This window comes from Caretta caretta, chromosome 18, assembly GCF_965140235.1.
Source record: "Caretta caretta isolate rCarCar2 chromosome 18, rCarCar1.hap1, whole genome shotgun sequence".
NCBI classification, from domain to species: Eukaryota; Metazoa; Chordata; order Testudines; family Cheloniidae; genus Caretta; species Caretta caretta.
Window position 1 is genome coordinate 18052242 of NC_134223.1, and position 13303 is coordinate 18065544.

Here is a 13303-nt window from a genome sequence, read left to right on the forward strand (position 1 = left end):
CCTAGTTGTCTTCAGATTGACTGGAGAGTTGACATAGTGTTGGTCAGCTAGAAACTGGGGAATTCAAGCCTACCAATGCCCAAGGTTTCCTGCCAGTCACTCCTTGATAGGTATTCGTGGAGGGGGTGAAGTATTGTGGAATACATGCTGTAACAGGCATGGGGAATGCTTACCTATGCTGAGAACAATTATAGTACACAGACTTTAGGTTTTGCATTTATGAACAGATTTGGGATATTTTTTTACCATAGGTTTTGGTTTTGCAGTGCTGTCCTAGCATCTATTAAATTTGGGAAATACCAGTAGCTTGTGGTCTCCTTTCTCAGTATTTCACGTGCATAGTTTAGCTGATCACAGAAACCATGTGAAACTCCGTGACTTGTACCCAAACCAAAGCAAATTGTGGCAGCTCCAGCTGACACAAATGGTTACAATGTGATATCCACTTGCTTCAGGACACTTTGAATCAATACATCATTAATACTTCACATAGGTGGTGTTCGTTTTTTAAATTTCATGATGAGTAAATTTTGTTCAGAAAACCTCTGACAAGCAGTTGAAGCAAAAAAATATTACTTTCTCTGGGCTATCTTTTTTCCATCTTTTTTTTTTAAGGAATGTTTGTAACAGTGACACACTATATATATATATATATATATATATATATATATATATATATATATATATATATATATATATAAAATATATGGGACTATAAATGTTGACGGTTTATTTTCTGGCTTTACCCACAGCAGGGTATCCAGCAGTAGTTCTGATTCTCCAAATACTCTGTTTCAGGATATTGATTGGGTACAGACAGAGAAACATGTGTTTGAACAGGCATCCAGTAATCCATTCCTAGTTGGTTTACATTCGTGCTTTCAAACAACAAGTCGGTAAGAAAGTTTTGAAGTTACTTTATTTTGAAAATCTTGATCTTTGTACTAACTGCTTTTTCATAAAGCAACCATGGCGGTTAGAGAGTATAATCTTAGTGTTTTGAGACCTTTGGATCAAAGTATTACTATAACAGCCCTTTGTAGAAATAACACAAGATAATGGTGTGGCCTATTTAATAGTATAGTAACATTCAGATATAGACATGTAAATGGACAAACTTTTAGGGTAGTAAGTTAGCTGTGTCTCTATTATACCTTTCTGGACACACAAAATCAAGCAGTCTTAAAAAGCACACACTAAGAACTGTCTCTTCTCACAGTATTTATTGGGGCAATTAATTTGGACAACTTAAATGCCGTTCCTACATATATATCGAGAAGTAATATTTTTATATATAGCTGTTCATTATTTTATGCTTTCATCACTGTGGCATTTAAATACGTAGCACAGATTGAGAAAGTACTTTGATTCATTTGAGAAAATACTTAATAAATTCTTATCTACTTGCAAGTATCAGTGAATTGTTTTTTCTCATCTGCAAAAACTGAAGTGATTTATATTTTTTCAGTATTTTATTGCATGCAGGTATTTAATGTGGGGATGTGGGGGGGAAATCAAGAGAAATTATATTATACTGGAGTGCATATGCATGGCTGGAATAATGGATGTTTCCAGTTAACTTTTTCTTGTATAAGGGTATTCTTATTCATGGCTGAATTTGGGTACCATAACCCCTTCAATGCTATACTGACACACATGCTAGTCATACAAAATGTTACATGTGTGATATTTGGAAGATTTACTTCCTTGCATTCATTCATGTGAGTTGCATGCAGTAGACTGCCTGCGTAACCTAAGCAGGCAGATTTTGTGCAGTATTCAGGGGATTTATTTTTATTTAGGCTTATGCACGTAGCTGTTTAAAAAGGAGCACCTTTTCTTTGTTCCCCGTGCACCCTGACAATTCTTAAATACATAGCCATGAAATGGATCACCTCTGAAACTCTCCCTTTAACCTTTTATCAGCATGTTCACAGTAACCATAATGACCCAGCAGCAAAAAACATACCTCCTGATCTGCACCTTCTCTTTTTCTCACTGCCAGTGGAAATATATGGGCTTTTCAGTTTGCCCTGAAGATCAGTAAGGTAGGGTTATTGTGGACCAGGAAGAGAGAAGGAGTTCCAAAGGTCACCTGTAAAGAGTGTTATTAAAAAGGGGGTGTTTGCCTTTTTATTTGTCGCTTTATGATGAATGAAAAAAGTGGCCGAAAGCTCTTTATTTTTGTTGTGTTTTAGTTTAGAAATACTAGCAAGGTCAGCTCTGGTCTTTTCTTGATTTTGCATAAGAGACTATGGGACGTATGAGGATACATATTACCACTCACCTGAGTAATTGAAGGAAAAGGTTGCTGAAGTGTAGTAGATTAGAAAAACAAACAAAAATTGTTTAAATATTACCTTTTTAATATCCTTTCCTCTTTCTGCTGCTAAGTTTTCACTCTCTTGGCTCTTGTGATGTTGTCATTTCACTAATACTTCAGTCTCATCATGGTGTCTTCCAGGACAGATGAGACCTGAATGACTAATGTAAAAACCAAACAGAGAAAATACTTCTTAAAAAATCAGGCTTCCTTATAAACATCATAAGAAGCAAGAAGAGGGCTGAAATCAGAGTTTAGTTAAGTCCTTTGCATGTCACTTCTTTGGGAGATTTTCATATTGGAGCAGGTTTGAAGAAAAAAAAAGTATGGAAATAAATATAAAGTACTTGTCCAGTATTCTTCTGTGCTGCTTTTGTTGCTGGGGTTGTTTTTAGTCCTTTCTCCCAGCATTGCTTCTCCTTTTTAATTCTGCAGTGAAACCAATATCTGTGTTTATGACTTAAGTCTGTTGTCCTGGGTATTGTTGTAATGTCACAAATTCAGCATTATGACTTCACTGCAGGATCAAATGGAAGCAGGAAACTGACTGTGAGGAAGCAAACTTATTCACGTGCAAGTAGTGCTGGTAATCGGCACACAGGAAACAAACAGTAACATGGATAAACTCTGTTTAAGTCCGGTATTAGAAATTTTCTTTCCCTAAGCAACACCTTTAAATATTAGATCAATGCTTTGTGTGCCATTTTTACTTTAAATCTTAAATATATTTTAGATTGTATTTAACAATAACAAAGTTACAATAAATGTATATACTTAGAGAAATAATTTAAAAGAAAATTTCTCACTTTACTTTTTTTTACTTACCTGGATGATGTCACTAAATCCTTAGAGTACAAAAAATGCAGTTCCCTACACTGTTAGGAATTGGTGTCATTTATTGTTATTACAGTAAGAGAGGTGCACATAGTCCTTAACCAGTAATTAAGGTAGCTTCCTAACATGGATGGTTAAAATTGAAAGCTTTGAGCCTGCAAAGAGAAATCCCAATGAAGATAGTAGGGACTACTCACATACATATAGTTAAACATATGTGTAAGTCTTTGCACAATCACAGTCTAAATTAGATAACATTGTGATCACAATAACCAAGATATTGGGAAGGGGCGGGGGGCATAAGAGGTCAGCAGTTGCAACAGTGAAAGATCACAAGCTCTGCTTCTTGATATGTATTCAGATTGTTTGTTAGGGGCATGTGGGTCTTGGTTTCATTTAGTTTTTTGTAGTTTTTCAATAGCAGTTGCAAGAAAAAGAATCCTGAAATTGGGCCATGACAAGCTGGTTTGCCTCTTAAAAAAATACACTCAGTTAATTTACTTAAGTGTCTCCAAAAAGAAGGGGGTCAGTCCTTTGCTTTGGATTTTAACTTAGTTTGGATTTTGACTTAATTTGGAGTTGTTTTCAGAGGGCTTTCTCTGGATGGAATTCATAGGTTCTTCTATAGTGGTTAATCTTTACAAAGTATGTATTTTAGAATTAGATGAGCAGTGAGGAGAATTTGCCAAATGTGTGTGGGGAAAAGAAGGTGTAGAGAGAAGAATTTTTAATTCTGGAATAATTGGGTGCATAAAGAAAAGCTGCTTCTGAGGCAGCTTCAGTTTTCACAAGAAGCACTCACTCAGCATATTTCTATTCTGTAGGACTCTTTAACCTTGTGAGCTTGCATGGATCATATTTTCTCACAAGTGGTATCTTCTCTCCAGTGTGTAATAAGTCTCTTCATATGGCTGATCATTCCACTTGTGTTTTAGGGGTCTGGAACACATGAGTTATGAGGAGAGGCTGAGGGAGCTGGGATTGTTTAGCCTGCAGAAGAGAAGAATGAGGGGGGATTTGATAGCTGCTTTCAACTACCTGAAAGGGGGTTCCAAAGAGGATGGCTCTAAACTGTTCTCAATGGTAGCAGATGACAGAACGAGGAGTAATGGTCTCAAGCTGCAGTGGGGGAGGTTTAGATTGGATATTAGGAAAAACTTTTTCACTAAGAGGGTGGTGAAACACTGGAATGCGTTACCTAGGGAGGTGGTAGAATCTCCTTCCTTAGAGGTTTTTAAGGTCAGGCTTGACAAAGCCCTGGCTGGGATGATTTAACTGGGAATTGGTCCTGCTTCGAGCAGGGGGTTGGACTAGATGACCTTCTGGGGTCCCTTCCAACCCTTATATTCTATGATTCCCTACCCCTACTGCATTTTCTCTTGTGTTTTGAGGAGTGCATTGCAAAACTAGTTTTGAAAAGCTACTAATAGGCCCTGATAATGCAGCCATTAACTTCAGGGGGTATACTATGTAGAATATTACAGAATTGGACCCATAATGGTTATTGCAATGTCTTTGAAGATATGTATCAGACTAAAAAACCCCAGGCTGCTTATTCATCCATCTCCAAAATGTCCATACATTTCTGGAGTTTCCTGCAAAATCTTTGTAACACTGTCCTTGCTTGACATACTGCCTTTCTGTAATGCGAAGTAATAAGCAATGCAGATTTATCAACAAAAATCAAAGAAGGCTGCAGCCAGTTGTCTTGCTTTGGAGAGAAACTTACATATTAAATGAGTCAATGTCCTCTCTCATTACACTGTGTTGTGCTATGAAGTAGAGAATCATTGCATGCAGGTTAAGATGCCAATGGATGAAACTTGGATGAGTTGTTGAATTATGAGGTGGTAAATTGGGTTTTCCCAAGGTTACGAGATCATACTCTTTTCATATTAAGGTGGACCTTTATCCTATACTAGACAAGGGGTTGAAAAAATAAGTGTATTTGTTAGCTTCCGCTACTGGATTTGGGGGGGGGGATTATTCATATTCAGATTCTTTTAGTGGCAAAAGTCCTAGTCAAAGAACAGAGCTGTAATAATTCCAGATGGTCCTGTTGGCTGCACCAAATTTAATTTCCATTTCTAGTGAAAAATGGCCACATCTGAACTCATCAGACTCCTATTTTTATTACGGGTGGCCTTACGGAGCCAGGCATTTCTGTGTCCTACGAATTTAGAAGGTTTCTCCCAGCATGGCATTAGGAGCTCAGATTGTTGTATTCAGCATATAAACAGAATTATTTTAATTTTTATGGGTGCGTATAAGGATCCTGATACAATTTAAAACTTTATTTGGAAGAGGATTGTTGTGAATCATGTGTGATTGAAATCGTTAGAACCCTTTTACTTTGCTCAAACATAAATTTGTTTTTCTACACTTCAGAGAAATGTAGATCTCCAGACATCTTTCTTCAGTGTGTCAGTTTTGGCTTTTCAGAAGCTAGTGCAAATAACAGCATAATAGTTGTATGTTCATTAATGCTCAAAACTCTACAGTGCTTACTGACCTTTTTAATACTGGTAAATTAATAGTAAAACTAGTCATCTTAGTCTTCTTAAAATATGTTTACTTTTGACTTGTGTTTTGGTTGGTTTAAAAAATGTCTTACATGTATCAAAAATGTAACAAGTCTGGGTGTGTGAACTTTGTTTTTCAAATATGAAACTATTCAGATTTCATGTCTTTGCCTGATTTTTAAAAAAAAAACCCACCTTCAACCTAAAACAGTATTCAGTATTTTGTCTAATATTTGTCAAAGTAGATCTGTGCCAAACTCCTAGATGACTGATCCTTATTTAGTGGCAAATAATAAAATTTCATCTAATGAGAAACTTTGTGTTTTTTAAACTTACACTATTTTGTTTAAAATGTACTTATCTAACAGTCTGTTTTCTAAGCCATTCAGAATACAGCTATTCAGTAGCAGTACACGGAGAAAACTTGATGATACTATTCCCTATTTCCTAATTGCCATTGCAATATGCATCAGTCATAAGATATGATAGACATAGCCATTAAAATGAGATGCTTTTATAGTATGAATGTCCTGTTATTTGAAAATTGTCTATTTTGCTCCTGCATTTGTTTTTGATAAAGCCTTTGGCTTTGCAATTTATCATCTACTTGCCATACTCCTGTGACAATATCTTATTCCTTCGTTGCAATCTCGAAGTTAAACTTTTAAAATATACATTTGATACTGTATTCAAGAAATGATGTTTTACACTGACAGCCCACAATGGTACTTGGTTACTTTCAGCAACCTCTGTTATCCTTTTCATGTGTTTGGATAGTTATGTTGGCTTCATGCCAAACTCAGACCTAGTGTTAAGCAGGTACACCTTCATTAAGCTCAAATCAATTTCTTCATTTGTGTTTTTCTATTGAAGTATTCTTATACATGCTTTTAAATTATGGATATGTCATCTACATACCACAGACATGGGTGTATTATAAATTGAATAGATGCTCTTGTTTTGTTTCTAAATGGTTAATTTTTATTGTAATTACAATTTTAATTGCCTTACTTGAGAGGGCAACTCAGAGGAACATTTTTAACTTTAGATTTTGTTGTTGTTGGAGTGAAATATTAGCCGTGACCTTAGTAAAAATATCAGTCTTATGGAATTAAAAAAAGTTTTCCTTGCATTGGAATCCATTTATTGTATTGTATATTTTCAGATTGTTCCTTGTCATAGAGTATGTAAATGGGGGAGATCTCATGTTTCATATGCAACGGCAAAGAAAACTTCCTGAAGAACATGCAAGGTATTTTACTAATGCGTTGATAAATGTAATAAACTTTTTAATGTTGTGCTATGTAATGAGCCTACAAAAGAATTATCTTAAATGACAACAAGAGAATATAAAAATTTCAAGGGAAATTGCTGTAGGTGGTTTGGAAAGTTTAAAAAAAATTAAAAAGCTCAACCTTAAATTTGGAAAGCAGTTCAGTTGAAAGATAAATAATCTTTGTATTCTACAAGGAAACGAGTTTTAAAAAAAAAGCATTTGATAATAGGAACAACTAACTGTCATTGCTTTTATATTTGATTAACAGTTCTCTGAAGTGCATTGCTGATATAGGGTTTAAGTGTTTTGGTGAACCTAGTTAAGGGAGTTTTATACAGAAACGAATAAAAAGTACTGTCTTGCAAGTGTTGGCATTAGACACATGTCTTGGCACTGCATTAGAATAGCTGATGTAGATTTTACTGGCTCAGAAATCCAGTTCTGATGCCCAGTATTTGAGTTTTACAGCTTCAGAGAAATATTCAATAGTATGATGAAAAAAAATTTCTTCAATATCAAATTGAAAAAAAATTACTTGCTATAAGTCTTTAGCCTTGTAGACAGTGGCTATATTTTTTAATTATTTGTATTTTGATTGTAGCAGCTACTTTTGAGTGAATTTAGGGGTTTTTGTTGTTTTTATCCTATCCATGGTGAGAAGCCAGACTCTGTTAGCTTTTCCTTCTTACTTTGTTCCTTTGGTTTCAAAAACTGTCACTGGATTTTTTCAATTTATGCCAGTTTTTGTGTAATTCTTCTACTAATGAATGACTCTTTTTTCTGATTTAAGATTTTATGCTGCTGAAATTTGTATTGCTCTGAACTTCCTACACGAGAGAGGAATAATCTATAGAGATTTAAAACTAGACAATGTTCTGCTAGACGCAGAGGGTCATATCAAGTTAACAGATTATGGCATGTGCAAGGTAAGTTTCTCCTCTGATTTTCTGTCTTTCCTTATAATTCTACTGTGAATCTGTATATTTTAATCTAGTTGTGTCAAATAGTCTTGTTGAATGAAATTCTACAGCCAGCAATACCAGGGTAAATCTGAGATACGAAGTTTGCCTAGATTAATGTAAGTGTAACTGAGCCTAGAATTTAGTCTTAAACTGCAGTTCTGCTCTGAAAAATTACTTCTGAAAAATGGCACCACCTTGCTCAACAAATCTATTTCTTGGGTGTATTCCAAGTCATACTGGTGAATTTGTGGACAAAAATAAAGTTCTTACTATGTTTGTGCTGTTAGACCTGCAGATTCAACACAGCTATGAATGCTGAATTCTGTTCCTTCACATTTGTTACCAACAGAACTGTTAACTAAATTCAATCCGAGGACCAGATATGGCCAGACTGCTTTTACACCCACATAATTTCATTGAAGAAAATGAATTGTAATTTGCCTTTATTTTAGAATAATCAATTCTAATACTTTGGAAGCCAAAGCCACAAGGGGTTCCATAGTTAGATAGTACTTGATTCTTGACCTTTTGACTAAGATGAAGTGTAGGGACGGGTTAAACCAGCGATGCAACTTTGAGAATGAAACCCTGCCTCACGTCCTGTGCAGCTGTAAACCCCATTCCAGAGCATGGCCACTTCGCCACAGCAATGTGCAGAATAGGTTTGTTAAGGCAATTTCAGCATCTGTGAGCTGTTTTCGTTAACTCTTCAATTCTGGACTTCAACTCTCAGCTAAAACTGGATGTTGTGATCACTGATGAGGAACCAGAAGTGAATTATCCCTGTGACGGGTACCCTCCCAGGATGCCACTTGGAACTGGGGTACCAGTGAGCCCACCAGCCTGGGCTCCCTTTCACACTGTGCTGCTGTGATAAGTTGCCAAGCTCTCCACACTTGCTCCTTCACCAGCATACACACAGATAAGGACACACCCAGCTGCAGCTTCACACACACATGCTGAGATCAGCTCTGCATGGGAAGGCTCAGCTAAGGCACCTCCCAGTTGCTAAGACACGCAATCCCCTCTGGAGCGTAAACCCAAAATTATACTGTCTTGCGCTGCACAGGGAACTGTACAGCATAAACTCATAAAATTCGCCCCCTCCCTCAGTGTGGAGAGACAAAGAGAGATGCGACAGCTTTCTGCCCCAAGTTATAATTTCCACAAACACTGCTTTTAGACAAAACAAAACAAGTTTATTAATCTCAAAAGATAGATTTTAAGTGATAGCAAACAGATGAAGACAGATTACCTTAGTAAATAAACAAAACCACAAACTGAGTTTAAGCAAAAAGAAAAGGAGTACTTGTGGCACCTTAGAGACTAACAAATTTATTTGAGCATAAGCTTTCGTGAGATGTACGAAAGCTTATGCTCAAATAAATTTGTTAGTCTCTAAGGTGCCACAAGTACTCCTTTTCTTTTTGCGGATACAGACTAACACGGCTGCTACTCTGAAACCTGAGTTTAAGTAGATAGGTAGGGTATGAATTAGCAAATTCTAAGCCTGAGTGAAAACAGGCTGGCAGATTCTTAACGCACAAGTTGCCTTGGCTTTCTCACATTTTCACACACAGGCTAAAAATTCCTCTAGCCTGAGACCATCACTTCCCACAGTTCAGTCCTTGCCCCTCAAGTGTTTCCAGGTGTATTGTTGTAGGGAGAGTGAGGTATCATCATGATGTCATTGTCCCCCTTTTATATATTCTTCCCACTTGCTGGAAAGCTCTTTTGCTGTGACCTGGGTCAAACAGTTCCCATTGTGTAGTGCTATCTCTGAGAGGTTTCTAGTGTACACATTTTCTGGGTAATCCTTGTGCTTGTGTGCATTTCCTCCATAAGCCATTCAAATTCCTTTTTACTGTTGTACCTGAAAGGCTGCTTGTGGGTGATTTCAACCTCACGACATGTTTCAGTAACATATACCCAGTCAAACTTCATAACTTCACATATGATAGCACCATACCATTCAATGAGATATTAATGTCTAGCAGATCAAGATTTTTAGAATATCTCACAAGGCATACTTTGTACAAAACACATCCTAATTACATGACAGTGGTGAATATTGGGGTGCCAGGGTGTCACAATCCCCTTCAAGAATCGGGTCGCTGCCTTCATTGAGAGACAGGAATGGAAAATGGAGAAATAGACACACACATCCTGGCTGGTACCTTGAAAGAACGGGGATACTCCACTGCCGTTCACACACTGATCATCAGAGCATTGGGTGCCTGGGACTGCAAGAATGAGACTGTTTCAGGACTGTGAGGTGCCCGGACACTACTCCAGGCTGATGGAGTAGTTGACAGTTTCAGATACCGCTATATTGAACACATTACTGGACACTGCCAATCTGAGGATAAGATTCAGACCACTAACTGAGAAGCGACAAGACTGAACGATTCTTTGAACTGATTTAACTAACTAGCGTACTTTCTTTTTCTATGTTCTATGCTTAACCACTAATCCTCATCTGTCTTTTCTGCTACAGGCAATTGTCAGCTCATATCACTTTTCTCTCTCTTCATTTGCAATCTATGGTTATAATGTTTTTGACAAGCATGAACTGATATGGCATGGGTATTTATAATGTGTATTCAACAATTTGTGTTCTGTAACTTTAAATGTTCTCTAATAAAAGTTTTAATTTGTTTCATATCCGATATGACCTCTATTAGGAGACTAACCCTGCACTTCTAGGGGGATGGCCTTGATGAATTAATACAATAGGTCTTTTCCATCTCTAATTTTTATGATTCTGTATATTTGAATTGTGTTAGCCCTTTTCAATGACTGCCAATCCTCCAAGAGAGACCATCTCTAATAAATTACTGTTGGCACTGGAACTTTTTAGCACTGAATAGCACTTCATAAATTTTGATCAAATGCAACCTGTACCTGAAGAGAGACTGAGGCAGGCAAATACAGCCCTACAGAAGGTTATTTGTAGCCTTATTTAAATGAACTGGTATTTGAAATAAAAGTCAAAGCAGATATTCAGAAGCTCAAGTAAATTAATGAACTATGAGGTCAGACTGCTCAAGGGGCTTGTAATGGGATATTACCTCTTTGGGTTGCTGCTTTGACACGCACAAATACTTGCTGGCAGTTGTTGTCTCCAAGTTATTTGTTGGCCCATGTGAAATGAGATGAGGAGTCTCAGTCTAGTTTGTGATGGACCGCCACGTCCCCAAAACAAGCACCACAAGTAGTACCCTTTTTGTCAATTTCAGAGGGTCCAGGGGTTGAACGGACCAAGTTAACTGAGCTACCTTCTCCGTCGTCTTAGGGGCTCTTCACAGTTCATTATGCACAGTAGCAGTGGGGCACTGTGGGGGAGCTTGCATTGTCACTGCTTGTGATATGCCTCTTCAAGGAATAAATAGGACTCCAGTTTTCAAGGACTCTTATCTGACGTGTTGCATCAGCACTAATATTCATAACCTGGAGTTAAAAGGCAGCAATTGCAAAAAATGATGAATTGGTTTCATCTTTAAAAATAACAAATAAACAATTCCCCAGAAATGAGACTTTTTTTCTTTGTCTAAACTAAACAAATTAAACATTATAAATGTCAAGATTAGTAACATCCAGGGTGGATAAAAATCAATTATTTTTCTTTTAATCAAAAAAATCTGATTTTTTTTTAAATTTAAATCAGATTTTTTTTATTTAAAAAGGTTTTTTCCTCAAAATGCAATCTAAAGATAGTTTTAATTAAGTTACATTATAGCTCAAAGAGAGCTCATCATGGAATAGGGATTATAAATTCTAATTCCACAGTATGAGACAATATATTCATGTAATGTTTAAGAAAAGTTTTGTAAATGATTTCCAATAGTTCATGGATTAGGGACCCAATCTTACGGGGTTCCGGGGGCTTCTGTATAGATTATTTAGGTTAATCTTTCTATCTACCCAGTGGGACTCAGTGCTCAGTCTAGAAGATACCATCAGAGATGCTTAATTTTGCAGTTCTCAAACTGTGGATTTGTCTGTGGAGATAACATGCTTGTTAACAGCAAAAATGTTTTAAATAAATAAATTAATGTATAGAGGTGAGAAATAACAGACCTCAACCCTATTGTCCCCTGTAAATTTGTGTACACAGAGTCAAACCCTTACATCTCTCTAAAAGTGCAAAATTTCAAAAAGTTCAATAAATAGAAGATTGCTGAGGGCGGAATAGATCTGGACAAGGAGAAGAAGTCTGGAGATAAATGTTAAAAGGGAGGGACAGGCAGTAGAAAGAAACAAAAGTGAAACGGAGCATCATATTCCAGAAATCTTGAGGTCTTTCTGAGTATAGCCTTCATTGATTTGAGATCTACCATACCATTCTCTCACTAGAAGGGAAAACCTATAATGGCAGCAGGCTGTAAAAGAGACCCAGTTTGGGAATAAGAACCATTCAGAAAATATGTTTGCTGCTGATATTTTAAAGAAAGTCACACCAGTGAACTGGTGGAAGTCACTTAAGCACTTGGATTCAGCGACTGTTGAAGTAATAATCTCACTTTTAACAGCAGTAGCTTCTTCTGCCGGGGTAGAAAGAGAGAATATTTTCTTCCTTTGGACTAATTCATTCCAAATTGAGAAATCGTTTGGGACCTGAAAAAGCAGGAAAGCTTGTTTTTCTTTTCCAGATTATGAACAAACGGGAAAATGAAGGTGAAGACGACTGAGTTAGCTGCAGAAGCCAATATTTTAAGTTTCTCTTATTGACCTGGCTGACAGTCTATTTAATATTTTGGGTTTTTTCTATTTCATTTAATTATTTTAGTTAAAAACAATTTTAACAAAAACAAACCTGGTTTTAAAAAACTTGAATGTTTAACTAAATTCAAAAATTCATATGCTTGTTTTGTTAAAATATTATGCATCTGCTACTGAAGAAAAAAAATCCAGAATACATAATGTTGTTGTTTCAGTTAAATAAAACAATTTAAATGTCTGTCTGGTGGTGGTCTCCTCCTAATACAGCAAGGCAAGAAAATCCTCCAAATACTAATGATTAACCTGTTGAATTGGTGATAGTTCACCTCCCAGTGACTTCATAAATATCTGCTTCAATTACCTTTGGTAAATGAAATAACCAAACAATCATTAATTTTCTGATATAGCTGTAAAATTAATCTGAAAAGTTTTCAAAATAAATCACTTAAATGTATTGTGTGTACCTTCTAAAAATGAAACCTACATCTATCTCTGAGTTGTAAAGAATATGTATTAAGGTTATAATAACCAACAAGAATGCACTTCTATGTAGAAGTCCATGATTAAATAGAGTCTTCCTGACCAGTGATTTAAATCATGATTTAAATCAATTTTATTTAAATCAGTTCCACCCTGGTAATGTCACACACACTTACCATGATGA

At 36.3% G+C, this 13303-nt stretch overlaps 1 protein-coding gene across 6 annotated transcripts in view; it reads left to right on the top strand.

The window, feature by feature from the left end:
* PRKCZ (protein kinase C zeta) overlaps nucleotides 1-13303 on the top strand; it is a 159719-nt gene that overhangs the window by 115433 nt on the left and 30983 nt on the right. For all 6 annotated transcript variants that reach the window (XM_048824677.2, XM_048824680.2, XM_048824678.2 and 3 more), the window contains 3 exons: nucleotides 799-896; nucleotides 6845-6931; nucleotides 7746-7881. In XM_048824677.2, coding sequence (XP_048680634.1) covers nucleotides 799-896; nucleotides 6845-6931; nucleotides 7746-7881 — 321 coding nt within the window. The remainder of the gene's footprint in view (nucleotides 1-798; nucleotides 897-6844; nucleotides 6932-7745; nucleotides 7882-13303) is intronic.